The sequence below is a fragment of the Bemisia tabaci genome, chromosome 5 (genome assembly GCF_918797505.1).
Source record: "Bemisia tabaci chromosome 5, PGI_BMITA_v3".
Lineage (NCBI taxonomy): Eukaryota > Metazoa > Arthropoda > Insecta > Hemiptera > Aleyrodidae > Bemisia > Bemisia tabaci.
Window position 1 is genome coordinate 35,050,382 of NC_092797.1, and position 14,838 is coordinate 35,065,219.

Sequence of the window (14,838 nt, forward strand, 5' to 3'; positions counted from 1 at the left end):
CATATTTGTACATAAAACAGACACATGGGCGTCAAATAGCTAGATGGTGCTAATCGCTTGAGAGTGTCAGGTGGTCGGTACATGAAAAATAATCTGAGAGCTCTTTTATCACGAATATAATTTTAGGAATGTAGATAAGGTGAGGCACAGACAAGCAATTATGAAGGGTGAGTCATTTCAAGGTTGGATCAAATGTAATCGCGCAAGAATAGCAAATCAGTGTGGTCAGCACATTTTGACAGTGGATCAGAGGTTATCAAGCCTCACTGTAATCCGCAGTTTTCAATACATCGTGGTATTAAAACATATTTATCTTATTTTTTCTTCTAATTTTCATCACAAGTACAGTTCAATAAACGATAAGAGAATAATTAAGAATAAGACATTATTAGCTTCTACGAAGCTTAGGCTCAGTTTCAACGTGGGTAGTTATGTGGTGATTTGCCTCCAGTGATATTTTGGGAGGCAGAATTTTACAATACTGAGGCGCGAGGATGGCGCTACCGCTGAATTTGTTCTTAGTTTGGACATTTTTTTGTTTATTCTTTGAATCATCTGTTGGTGTCACAATTCGAGAAATCGATGGAGAAAAGGCTATTGAGTAAGTTCAGTTTAAAGCTTAAAGTATCTACCTGATGATTCCAACTTTAGAAGAAGGCGAGAGAACAAACTTTGGCAGTGGATGAACGAGCATGAAGTTGTGTATCGAAGGCTAAAATCGAAAATTGAGTCTTTAAGTATGCATTTCAACGTTTCGAAATTTCCGATTCTGTTTTATTTTTGTGAGAGTGGGAATGTATACAATATGGAAAAAAAATATCTCCTTAAAATTTTTTATAAATATTTTTGAATGAGTAAAGAAAATTCTGCGGAAATTTCTACGGGGGACAAATCTGTTCGTTACTTTTTTTTGAAGAAAAAAGGAGGGAATTCAGTGAACTAAAATAAATTATGAGCGGAGATTTGCACGGTCGGAGATAGGTAGGTATTTATCAATTTTAGCCGTAAATATCCTTTCAATTAAGAGTTTCCTCAACAAATTCCTCTTGTCGATGGCCGAAATGAGAGACTACGTATTCTCATTGCAATGTTTCAATATTCCCGCTTCTAATTCATTTCTCCGAAAAGAAACAAGCCAATTTCATAGCCTGAAATTTATACAGAATATTCTGCTAAAAGACTAAAAGAAAAGAGAAAATCAAGGAGGTTTTCTCAAAAAATTCGTTGACTAGTTTTCCGATGAAAGAATAAGGTAGGGTAGGTAGTCTTGTGACATCGCAAACGTAGATAAGTGGTTTTACGCTTCTGGTCATCGATGTGATGGCGGTTTGAAGCAAAAAGAAAATTCTGGCAATTGCAAAAGGGTTAATTTTTTAAGAGATGTTTAAGTAAGTCATTTCGAAGGGATTCTTCCTTATTCTGATTTAACCTTCAATCTGTGGTTAGCGACAACGATTCTTAACGATCCTAAAACATTGCATACCGTTCTAATTTGGTCGACATTGCGTTTTGTTATCCAAAATAGGTTACCAATCCACAGGGCCAAACACCCTGCCCAGTCTCTTCTTGAATTCGTCGGATCAAAAGGTCTTCTCAAAAATGGAACGGCTCATCAAAATTCGCATCTTCAGGACATTTTTAAAAAACTGAAAATGGCTCCTGCTCCTGTCAAGAACGAAACCCTCGCCATTTTCAAAAGATTTGACGTAAGTTCTTGTATATTTTCTCCGCACTGCACGTAGGGGTGGGGCCATGATATTGGAGATGGGACATTTCTTTCATAAATTATCATGATTTAAATGATCGTAAGGAATATAATAATATATAAGGAATAATAATGTATAATATTTAAGGAATATAATATATTATATAACTTTTAACTTAAATATGATTCCCAACATTTATCGAAACGATATAATTGTTTTAACAAGCTGAATGTTAATGACAATGTGTCTATATTATGTTACCTTTGGGTATTTTTTCCTTTTAAGGACAGGACCGGATTTTCCTACTTGTTTCCCCATCAAGTTTCGTAAACCTATCTCTAATGGACAAGGCCTTCCATTCATAAGAAATGAACGAAAACATTATGAAAGGACAAACACAAAATTTGGTTTAATGATTTTAACTTCCGCCGCCGCGCCGCGCCGACCGCACCGTGTTTGGCGCAATGCGTGAAGTATTCACGCAGTCTTGTAGGCGCTATGCGTTTCACGCTGGCCGCACTGTGTTTGGCGCAATGCGTGAAGTATCCATGCATTCTTGTAGGCGCTATCCGTTTCACGCTGACCACAATAACCGCACTGTGTTTGTTGCAATGCGTGAAGTATTCGTGTAGTCTTGTAGGCGCTAATATGTGTTACATGCCGATTGCCGCGCCGAGGGCTTCTCCTTTTCATCTCAAGTCCTCGTAATCATTTCTCCCTAAGTCGCGCCGCACGGAGGGCCAGCAGCCAAGTTTAGCCGGTCAAAAGTCCTCAGAGACGCCTGAACTTACTAATATGAGAGAATGTATGTTTTTAGGGGTAATTTAGATCGCTGAATCCATATTTTGGGTTTCTTTAAAGAAATTTTGAAGTTTTTGATGAGAATTATTTAAAAAAAATTGCTTTATCAACGGGTAATTAATAGCAATTTTTCACTCAAATCTTCAGAGGTACCTGAGATTGTTTTGTGTGAAGAAATTGGTTTCTGAGGGTTATTTTAGTGAGTAAATTACAGTTTTGCTTTCTTTGTTCAACATTTTTCAGTTTAAAATTTAAAAAAAAATTTGAAAAGTGATGATTTATCTTTGGGTAATATATGGGAATATATGTCGCGTATTTTTCAGCAGAATTAGCATTGCATCTCATCTCGCCCAACGAAAATATTCATAGCCTAGAAAACTGCCGAAAACTGCAAGTGAACCAAAGAAATTCTCAAATTTCTGAGCGTGCTTTTACTTAAAATTGACAATTTGAACCCTTCCGACATGTCCAGAAAATTCAGGAGTCGTCTGCATGTCGCGTATTTTTCAGCGTAATTATAGTATTGAATCTCATCTCGCCCAACGAAAATACTCATTGCTCAGAAAATTGCGAAAAATTGCGAGTAGACCAAAGAAATTCTAAAATTTCGGAGTGTGTTCTTACACAAAATTGACCATTTGAACTCTCCAGACATGTCCAGAAAATTCAGGAGTCGTCTGCTTGTCGCGTATTTTTTGGCGGAACCAATGAAAATATTGTTTTAAAGAATGCACTTCTTTTGCCAGAAATTAGAAGATAGAGAGGCAAAGCCGGAATAAAACCTTGAATTAGAAAATTTTATTCAGAATCAGTCATAATTTAACCCCAGAAGTCGGGGCAGCAATTGTATGGACATCTATAATAACAATATAAGTAGATTAGCGTAGGATAGCGCCATTATACGACATGCTTGCAATTTGGCAACACTGTCTTTCATCCATATGAACACATCTACGATAGAATCGATATATATCGAAAATCCTAACCTAGAATCGATTTTCGTTAGTGTATTTACAATGAGAAAGAGCATTGATGCCAACATGCAAGAATCGCCAATGCCTGGCACGTGAGAGATCTAATATAAGAAATTAGCATAAAATCCTCGATCTTGCGTCACAAAAAAATTCATAATTCACGGTAAAGCAAGAAAAAGCAAATGAACCAATGAAAATTTAGATGTTTAGGATGTACTGAACCACATGGTAGCGGTCCGTAACCTTACAGATCTTTACAGAAAATTGCAGACCACTTTAAACCTAAAAATTAGGACATTTTCGTGCCCAGTTTTTAATTTTGTGTACCAGACTATACAATGCAAAAATTGATAAAAATACCTTAAAGTAAAATGAAAACATGTTAATCTAACTTGGTAAAACACTCGTTATGTTGGGAAACACTCGAAGGTTTGTGGAACATAACCTTTTGGATGAGCGTTGAACCAAGCCAGCATATAGGATAAATAAACACACCACGCGCGCTCGGGAAAATCTTGGCATCGCAGTCTTATTAGTGATAAGACCCCCAAACCCAGTGATGTACAGATACTCCATGATATACCTCATCGCTCAGTGGTGTCTATTTTCGAATTTTCTAGACAAGCCAAAATGGACTTTTGTCCAGCTAAATTCGATTCCTGGCCCTCTGTGCGCCGTTCTAGGCCAAATTGTGTGTTTGGTTTCTCTCTCAACTCGACTAATTAAAGGTACTGTCTCTTGTATCACTGAAAGACGACAAAATTAGAAATTACTATACTCTCAGGAAATGAGAGATTTTGTAGCATTTTCTCGTTTGTAATTTTTTTTTCTAAATCCGATGTTTTTTTATACCTACATTTAAAACAATTGAAAAATTTGCCGCCATGGGCCGCGGCCGATGTGGCCACCCCCTTAATCCGGCCCTATTTAAGGAGAGTAACAATGCATCGCTTGATCGGCGAGCTATCTTTCGAGATTTTTAAGATACATACTTTCTGAATAGGTGTATCTAATTATGTTCACTCAAGGTTTCATGAGGACTAATAAAACATACTCATGGAAAACGAAACCCTTCGAAACAAATCTTGTTCTTAAATTTTGTTAAGTAATTGAAATTTATGATCGGCCCCTCAGTACAAGCCATGATTTAATTAAGCCTTTATTAATTTGTTGCTATTCAATTTTTGATAATTTTAGTCAGATTTCTATGCTCTCATCAGAATTGGGAAACCAGCAAATCTGACTTACAAGTTCGTCATCGATACGTCGTGGGCGGATACTTGGGTAGTCTCTAACAACTGTAAAGAATGGACCTGCGGTGAGTATGTTGCAAAAAAAAAAAAAAAAAAAAAAAAACATTAAAACAAATCCATCTTGCTGCCCTTCTCTGCAGGCCCACCACATCTCATCTCGGGCCCTGGTACCAGTTTTAAGGTCCGGGCCCCAAGCACGGAGGGGAGGGGGTCCGAGGGGCATCCCCCGAGAAATTATAGAATTTATACGACTAATCGGACGCATTTTGAAGCTTCCATAAAGAATTTTTCCATCTATTTCTGCGGAATAATTGTTTTTTTTTTTTTTTTTTTTTTTTTTTTTTTTTATACTTTCAGCACAAAATACTTGCGAATTGTTACATTCAAAACATCTGGAAATTTTTTATTTTTTTTTTGGGGGGGGGGGCACATGATACTATTTTCAGTTCTATGAGGGCCAGGCCCCCCTGGACTCCCCCTTTGTTTGTCTATGGCAAGGGAGTTGAGCCATTGAAGTCGAGGATGCCCAGACTGGAGACCCTCAGCATCTGACGACGGAAGAAAATGAAACGCAGTTACTAAATATATCCGTCTGTACTGAAATCTTAGATAGAAATCTAGATAGAAATTTTCCAAGAAGTATACTTCTTTGAAAATTTAAGAAGAACTCTACAGTGCCCCAGCGTGTTTCTGAAAATCTATTCACCTTTTGCGAAATTTTTAGGGTAAATTTTCACTTTTTCTTACGAAACAAGGGTTGCCTGTGAATTCGTAGTGGTTTTTCACGGGTAACACGGGCCCCGGTACCAGGGACCCAGTATCCCCCCCCTTGTGGCGGGCCTGCTTCTCTGACTGGTTGAGCTTAAAGGATGTGCCCGATTACGGGGCCTATTTAGTCTAAGAAGTTTAGGGGTCCTAGCATGATTAGCCTTTTGGTGTAGATCCTAAGACATTAAACACCCAAATCAGCTGAGCTTGTATTTATATAGGGAATTGCAGGCACTTGAATTTCACTGATTTTAGGAATATCATAAGTTTAAACTTACTTAAACAGAAAACAAAATGTAAAATGCTAAGGATTTGACAATTCTGTTGAAGTAAATTTTAGCGCTGAGTACAAAAATGGCTTCAGTTTTTCCTTATTTCCACTAATGTGTGTTTACCGGAAAATCGAGATTTTCTTTTTAAAAAACGGGGTTTCCTAAGGAAGCAACAATGTTCCGGATTTTTCTTTTCGGATTTTTTTTCATTTTTTGATGATGAAGCCGAAAATAATTGTAAATTGTTTTGTCGCCCACCAATCTTTTGTAAAATCAAATTTTCAAAAAAAGAGAGAAAAAAAAGGTGAATTGTTCAAGTGTTGTATTTTTTTTTTTTTTTTTTTTTTTTCAGAAAATTATTAGGTGGTGGAAAGAAACAAAGATTTTCCACGGCTTTAGAATTAAAAAGGAAGTTGAAGTGGTTCAAATATTTCTTTGCAGAAAATTCGAATCCGTCTCCGAAAAATTGAAAACCGTTATCACTCTAAATATCACACATTACCATTAATTCGCAATATTTGTACGCACTCGGTTAATAACTACCGATTTTAAACGATCAGTAGAATGAGTTCCATGGATTAGAAAGATTGGCAATTCCCAATACAGTGAATAATTGCCTCTCATTTTAATGTTAGGTAGTGCTTTAAATTGCAATAAGAGGAACTCCTTCGATTAGTAGATAGGCAACAACATACACCGATCCGATTCAGTGAGTAGCAATTCGACCGCGTAATTGCTATTCATTGCGACCTGTGCTTCTCGGACAGGTGCCCTGATATTGTTAAGCCAATATTACGCAAAAAGTAACTTCCTAATTCTTCTGAGTTATTGAGGTAAGCACGAATAAGCATTGAGAAATCAATTGAAAATGGTAAAGTCAGTTTGGAGCTAAAAAAGTACAAAAGTTGGATTATTATTTTTGCAAAAAATTCTCTTTGCCATTAAGTGAGAGAAATTTGTTGAATAAGCCTCCACGGTTTTTTAAACAAAAAAACTTCCTACCTGTAGAACTGAAACGGTAAATTGCGGTACGTCCGGGATTATCCAAATCAGTACAAGGCTTATTTTAAATATAATCAGCTCGAGGCTGGAAAGAATCGAAAAAATCTTATGATAGTTCTTTGTCTTTTCAGATAATAAAGACAAGTATAACGCAAAAAGATCTAACACATCTCATCCAGATGGACGTAATTTTTATCTTGATCTCGGCCAAGGCACGTTTGGCGGTAATTTGACTGGAATTTTAACCATCGACACTTTCAAGGTAAGCATAGATAGCGTAAACATAGTGAAAACATTCGAATGCAAATGTTATTTCTCGTTCTTACTCATAGCATATAAAAATTTGAAATCTGTGTGTAAATAGAGCAATGTAACTGAATCAGGAAACGAGATCCACAGATGATTTTAGGACTAAGCGGGCTGAATGGGACCTCGTCCCTCAGAATTTTTCACGACACTTCCAGCAAATGTAGGGGATTTCCGAAATAACCGTGTGACATGTCATCTAGGACATTTTATTTCAGTAATTTTGTCGATAAGAGCAGTAAAAATTCCTCCTAACACGTCATAGTTTTAGAAAAACTTATGGGGGCTACCCAGAGCGCTCCGTGGTATGATTGTTGCCTATAGGATTAAATTTAAGGCGAATGGATGATATCTATCAATAGGTTCACTCGTGGTATATTATTTTGCCGTTCATGGAGTGAGATCAATGTGTATTTTTCGAAAAGCAAACTATTCGTGCCCTCCGGGATGTTTGTTGTCTGTGTTGCAAAACTGAAGGCGATATTCAAATGGTCGATACCTATACCGATAGACGTTAGCAACATATCGACGGTAAAGCTCGCAAAAGCATGCATCTCGTTTGCCGTGTTTCCGAATTTCCGCTCCCTTTTTAATTTTTTGAAGGAGCACAAATCAAGATTATTTCTCAAAGTTTTTACAAAATTTTCTTTGAACAGAGAAGAAAAATCAAGGAGGTTTTAAAGAATTGACGTTGAGTAGTTCTCCATTTAAAAAATAAAGTATGACAGAAAGTTTGAAGTGTCGCAAACCGAGATACGTGGTCTGGTAGTTTCGCCGTCGATGTACAGTTTTTCGGTTAAAGTGAAGCTTGTGGAGGGATAGAAATGCGTGCCTTTATAATGGATGACTGGATGACTATTCGCACTCCTGGGTATGTTTCTTGTCTATGCGGCAAAATTGAAGGCGAAATTCAAGAGGACGATGTTTACAAAAAAAAATCACCCATTGTTCATTGGTTCAGTCAAATCACACAGGAGGATGACTATGTTTTCGAATAGCTGTCTATTCCGGTAATTTCGATTACTTTCGTTACTCTTCATTCCTTCTCTCCGCTTTTTCCTCATCTTTTTCTTTTCCTCTCATTTTAGAGCCTCGCCGGTGTTTGGTGCAGCCGCTCCTTATGCGCCACTTCCCTCTTAATGCGGCCTTAACAGACTATTAATTGGACGTATTTCTATCAAACGGAACTATGTGCATTAAGACATGAGCCCTGAGACCCATAAGAATACACGCATAACAGGGCTCACGTCGTAATGAATATAGTTCCGTTTGATAGAAATACGTCCAATTGGATTGCATTTTACAATTTGGACCTACAAATTCTGGCTCATCTGAAAAAACACTTATGTGCTTAGGGAAACTAATGGCACACATGCTGTTTTTAAACCGGGTTGGAATTTATAGTTCCTAATTGCAAAATATAGTCCAATTGTATCAACGTGATTTCACTGTTTTTTTTTTTTTTTTTTTTTTTTTTTTTTTTTTTTTTTGTTATTTTTTCGATCAAATTTCTCATGTTTCCGAAAACCCAATTGACTTCGCACATGATAAGTAATTTTTAAAGCGCCATAACCATTAGTGTGTGCAACGAGAAAAATTTTGCATGGATGAGGAGGGGATTTGAACCCCTTTACCCTTTACGGAGATCCAATGGTAATGAGCGACCTCATACCGTTACAGATTCGCTGGGGTTAGGCGGGGCTAGTCCCGGAGGCTCCCTATAGCTACGCACATGGCTATTACCTGATTTATATAGGGTCTTTGAACAAAATTGGACCGAGTTCATCGAGTTGAAACTGAGAGAAAGAGCTTTGAAGTTTTATTCATGCATAAGGCTCATAGAAAATAAACTTTAACCCCTCTTTTCACAGACTAATTTCTCTTTTTCGACTTTCAGTTTTTGGCACGCGGAAGTCAAAAACATTTTTAACTCAATTTTTTCGAAAATGTGTGTTGGTACTGTTGGTTCCTTTCCGATAAATTCGGTCCAATTCAAAATCTGTCAAAATCTTCTCCGTGTAAATATGATAAATACTCAATTTCCGAAACTCTGTTGTAAGATATTCCTTTGTGCAAATCGCAACACTTAAAGTCTTTTCTTGATTTTGTTTCCAGTTTGCTCATATGAATGCAACAAACGTGACTTTCGCGGAGGTCAGCAACATACCTTGGTTCATGTATTTTACTCGCTATGATGGAATTTTGGGAATGTCAAGGGGCACGGAAAATTTGCAAGGAGCTCCGCTGATCTGGAGAGAGCTTGTACGTCAGAATAAAATAAAAAGGAACATGTTCAGTCTATATTTAAACAGGTACGTTAACTTATACGCAAAAAAAATATGAAAAAATAAAATATAAATATAAATAAATACAAAAAATATATAATGGTCCATGTTGCCTTTATAGACCTGTGCAAAGTGTACAGGCCCTTCAGAGGACTTCCCTAAGATCTCTTTGCGCTTTTGTCTTCTCGAATGACTTATACAGGTGCATGGCTATGCATTTGCAAAAAATGACTTCGGCCGGAATTTTAAGGTATGTATTTTGAAACCGCCTGGACTTGAGACATCCTAAAGAAAATTCCTCTTGCGCATTAAACTCTTTGAACTTATTGCGCAGTTTCAAGGAAACAAAGAGCGAAATTGCAAAGATCTCTAAAGCACCGTTACGTGCGGAATATCATTTCAAGACATTTCGCCATTCTGAAACTTACAGCTTCCGGGAGGTACATCGACTATGTAAATCCGCAACCACGTATCTTGGTTTGCGATGTAGCAGACTTCCTGTCATACTTCATTTTTTCAAATGGAGAACTAACTGAACGTCATTTTATGAAATTTTCAGTGACTTTTCTTCGATGTGCAAACAAAATTCTTCAAATACTTCAAGGAATGATGTCGATTCGTTCTTTCTTTAAAAAAAAATAAAATAGGAGCAGAGATTTTCAAACACCGCAAACGAGATACGTGGTTGCGGACGTACACCGTCGAAATACTGTTCTACTATTCTGCCGTGCTAAGGAAAAACGCCGTATGAACATTCGAGAGTTGCCAAATTTCCTTCGATAAAACGTTTATTTTCTAGGAACGTTATGAATATTTTTCCTTGAATTCTTCCGGAACTTCAGGTGAAATTGTGCACAAATTCTCTGAATAATTGGGAGGACAATTTTCACAGGTTTATCAGGAAATTCGTGTTTTATCAAAGAAATTTGGCAACGTCTGGAGGCTCATACGGCGTTTTTCCTTGGCACGACAGTATTGAGCTGCTCCTGAAATCACCACATGCGTGGGTTATCAAAAATGAGCAGATTTATATGATGTAAATATTGTAAGTAATAAAGGTCTGCCGATAATGAAATTAGACTCCTTTTTCCGAGATTCTCAAGGCAATCTAGGTACTCTTTATGAGCTATTGCTTTGTGATTTTTCACGACTACGGTGCCATGTTTCAGGGACCCAACGAGCGATCGGGCTGGATCCATCTTGATAGGAGCTGCAGATCCACATCACTATAATGGGTCAGCGTCAGCGAAAGTTCCACTTACCGGTGACAAATATTGGCAATTCGACATCAAAGAGTATGTTCATCAGCATATTAACGGTTACGTTTTGTGCTTCATGTTTCGATGTGGGAATATTATAAATGTTGTGCCATAGCCGAGGTGATAGCCATAAATATCACCGTAGGAAAAATTAACATGGCGACGGTCACAACTGAGGGTACAACCCAACACCCCCCTCCCCCCACCCCCACTACATTTTTCTAGCTACGATTGTACAACCGCGTCATCGACACACAAAAAAATGATCGTGACGTAATTTTGGTCAAAAAATGAGAAATACAGTTTTCAAAAGATGACATGCAAAATTTAAAAAAAAATGAAAAAGAAAAATGCACCGTAACTGACGAAAAATGTTAACAATAGACATGTTTTTTTCTGCAAAAAATAGCTAGTCACGAAGGAATTCAATAGATAACAGCTGTGAAGCACGCAAAATCGGTGCTCAGGGTTCTTTTTGATTGATCATTTTAACAAACTTCCTTTTATCATATATATCCACATCCGATCAGTCAAATTGCCTCAGTACACGAGATTGCTCGCCCGAGATTGAGAAGGCTCATACGGTGTTTTTCTTTAGCTCGGCAGTACAGTTGGGGTGCTGAAATCGTGAATCAAAATGGAGCCTTTACCGATGGCCCTATTCAGACTTAAATCGGAGGCAGTTACCGATTTTTCGACGATTTATTTTCAATGATACTTTCGAGAAATATTACGTTCATGGTCGGAAATAATTTAACATGCGCCCACTACCGCCAGCTTTAATCGGTAACGTTGGATCAGTTACACACACACACACACACACACACACACACAAAAACAACGTAACTTCTTCCTATGTCACTTCTTATGTTAACTTTATCGGCCATGCTTTATCAAATTTCGTAAAACTTTTTCTTACTGATTTTTCTCCAGAAAAATCTTCTAAAAAAAAGCTTCTAGAAAAATCGGTAGGAAAAAGTTTTACGAAATTCCTCCGATGTTTCAAATGTGAATGAATAATTTATGCCAACGATAATATAATTGGACCGCGCTAAGCAGAAAGGGACCAAGCCGAATCAGCTATTGCTAAATTTAATTGGGCAATTCAATATTTTACATGAAAACGGTTGTGCGGAGTTAGGTCCAAATTTCTGTAAACTTCCTGCATGGCACGAAGCAAATTTCTTAGAATTTTCAAAGGAATCCGCAAAAATAACGTTCTCTTGTAAAAAATTAAATTACCGAATAGAATTTGGCAATACCTGATGAGGTTTGGTTTTTCTCTGCAGAAAACGCGGTCAAATTAATTTCTACCTCCTCAAGACACCAAAGGCTTTACAAATTTCTCGAAGACCTTAACGCAGGGGTAAGATGCTAAGCAAAAATTAATAAATGTAAAATGTTAAAAAATGTAATATGTTTAAACGTTTTCTTCGCTTAATTTTGACAGCCTGGGCTTCACGTACGTCAAGAACAAGAAAAAGAAGAGGAAACCAGTGTTAGAGTTTTGCAAAGATTCCTGTCTTGCTAAATTAGCTTCTGGTGGGAACATCATAATTGGCCCTACCGCGGCAATCAATCAGATACATCAGCTTATTGGGGCACAGCCGTTCTTTTTCGGATTTTACCGTGTAAGGGACTTTACTCATTACTCTCAATATCTCATTGTTTTTCCTCGTAGTCCAGAGTAACGAAAATATTGAAATAATTATGCAGTTTAATGTAATGAAGTTGCAATTTGTACCGAGAAACTGCGAATTGTTTGCATAATTTGGTCGATAAATACCAATTTTGATCATAATCAATTAAATGAGGTTCATGTGTGAGGAAGATAGTAGGCCATTTGCAGAAGAAAAAAAAGTGCAACGTATTTCAATTTTATTGTAGGTAATACATTTTTACAATAAGAATCCTATCTATTAGTGAAGAGATAACAAGTAGGTACATCAGCCACAACAACACTCAGGTACAATAACAATATTTTTACCATGTGCTTAATTCCAATTTATTGCAACCTTTGTTGCTTGGAATTTAGGCTCTCTGACCACTAAAATTTGCGTTTCCGTCATAGCCCATGCATTGTCGGCCATTATGTCGACTTTTACCAAGATCATATGCAAAATAATTTTCTCTGCCGTGAGACAACCAAAATATACAACTAATACAGCTTTTCCTTTGAAATATCTCTTTCTTCCTTTGTGCTTGCATTATTAAACATCTTTTTCTCTCCCCATTTTTCTTTTTCTATCGCTCCCTTCCTTCCTTCCTTCCTTCCTTCCTTCCTTCCTTCCTTCCTTCCTTCCTTCCTTCCTTCTTCCTTCCTTCCTTCCTTCCTTCCTTCCTTCCTTCCTTCCTTCCTTCCTTCCCTCCTTCCTTCCCTCCTTCCTTCCTTCCTTCCTTCCTTCCCTCCTTCTTCCCTCCCTCCCCCCACTCTCCCTTTTCCGTGGTCTCTGACTTCAACCATCGGAATATCAGTAACAATGGAATGATACAACTATTCAAGCTTCCGTGTGTTGCAGTATCATTCTCAATTGAAGGCATTTTTTCTCTCGTAGGGTCAGACTACAGAAGTAGAGAGAGACCTCACTTCTCATGCCTCTTTCCCACTCCCTCCCTTCATCATCTCTCCATCTGTTTCATTTCCTAGATATGTCTAAAATTTAATACCTGCTACGAGTGCTATATATTATGGAAATAAGGAGCAAGTGGTCTTTGTATGTATAAGTAAGTCGCTGTTAAAGAAAAACCATTATCTTTTTGTCTCCTCCTTCTCTTGTCTTTTTTTTTTCTCTCCCTTACTTTCATAATCATTAATCATAATTTTAGTCACAAAAAGCTTCGTACAACTACACAAGAAACGGCGACCAATACATAATTCATATTATTGTCCATTGCTACCGTTTTTCAGGTGCCGTGCGAGAACATCGCAAAACTTCCAGAACTTTATTTTTCTTTTGGGAATAAAGATATTGTCCTCTACGGGGAACAATATATTCAGCAGGTAAATATATCTCAAAGCTTTTCAATACATGTGCCTCTGTGAGAATCGTGCGTTATGATACATTTTTTCAGGCAAAATTAATACATTCACATTTTTATGTGATACAATTTTTAAGAAGACAAAATTCTTGGCGTATTGATGATCGTGATCTAAGTTCATGCAATTCAAATGGAAAGCAGTTGGAATGACGTTAGCTTTCAAAAAAACTTGCTGCGTCATTAAAACGGAACAGCCTACAAGTAAAAAAAAAAACAATTCCGATGACCATTTTGCCCCCTTCTCATCTTAGGAAACTTTTAATGCTACAAAAATAGCTTTGGTTGAATGAAAATAATTGTTGTGTTCTTCTTTTTTTCAGATTTTTTACAATGGCTATGTTTTGTGCCTATCAACTTTCGCACCACAGGATGGGAAAGAATGGATTTTCGGCATTCCTTTGCTCTCAAAATATTATACAATTTACGATTTCGATCAAAACACAATTTCAATAACAGATTATAAAACGCATGAGGCCTAGAATGCATCCGCGTCATAAAATGATTGATACTTTCAATGATAAATTTATATTTTTCGCAGCCCATAAGAAGGAAGGAATAAAATGTGTTTAAATACATCATGTAATTTATTACTATCCCAATGGAGTGCGACTGCGTATTGTAAAGGACTAAAGGTAATTATGGAATCCAAAGAGGCTGATTGAATGCTCTTTCTCTAATGCAGCAATTTTGTCTTGCCCATTTTTGGGGAGTTGAGCTTTTTCCCCGGAAAATTGAGTTTTCCGTTGAAGTCCTTCTTTTAGAGACTTCGCTTTCCTCCTTTTTGGAAAATTAAATTTCTTAGAAAATCCCGGTGAAATAGAGAGATGATAGTTATATCATTTTCGGACTCAGCGCAAAAAAAGATATCAGGAACACCTATCACATTTTGAGCATTTTTTTCGGTAAACTGAGTTTTCCACCGAAGTTCTTTTTTTAGAGACGGGAAAATTCGAATTGCCAGGAAATCCCAATGAAACAGGAGGAAAATAGTTATCATTTCCGGTCTCAGTGCATAAAAGGATATAGGAAACACGTACGTCCGCCAAATGTTGAGCTTTTTTCCGACACATACTTGTGCGAATACACGAGACTTAGTCATTTACCCCTTATAAATCTTATCCGGATGTTCCACCGTTAAAAAGGAAGGGGGAAAAAATTCATAAGATGTTTGAT

The 14,838-nt window shown here is 37.2% G+C and overlaps 1 protein-coding gene across 1 annotated transcript; it reads left to right on the forward strand.

The window, feature by feature from the left end:
• The first annotated feature begins 381 nt into the window (after positions 1–381).
• Positions 382–14,240, forward strand: LOC109040858 (lysosomal aspartic protease). The gene is made up of 9 exons (XM_019056946.2): positions 382–601; positions 1,526–1,706; positions 4,679–4,799; positions 6,908–7,038; positions 9,198–9,394; positions 10,537–10,662; positions 12,077–12,257; positions 13,535–13,627; positions 13,986–14,240. Exons 1-9 carry the CDS (start codon positions 495–497, stop codon positions 14,142–14,144), a joined length of 1,296 nt encoding a protein of 431 aa, XP_018912491.2. The 5' UTR covers positions 382–494; the 3' UTR covers positions 14,145–14,240.
• Positions 14,241–14,838: the final 598 nt, after the last annotated feature.

Bases quoted from the DNA above. Each gene is read 5' to 3' on its own strand.
- LOC109040858 (XM_019056946.2), top strand. From the start codon at position 495: ATGGCGCTACCGCTGAATTTGTTCTTAGTTTGGACATTTTTTTGTTTA. The intron at 602-1,525 runs GTAAGTTCAGTT...TATCCAAAATAG, and splicing joins GATGGAGAAAAGGCTATTGA to GTTACCAATCCACAGGGCCA. The intron at 10,663-12,076 runs GTATGTTCATCA...TAATTTTGACAG, and splicing joins TGGCAATTCGACATCAAAGA to CCTGGGCTTCACGTACGTCA.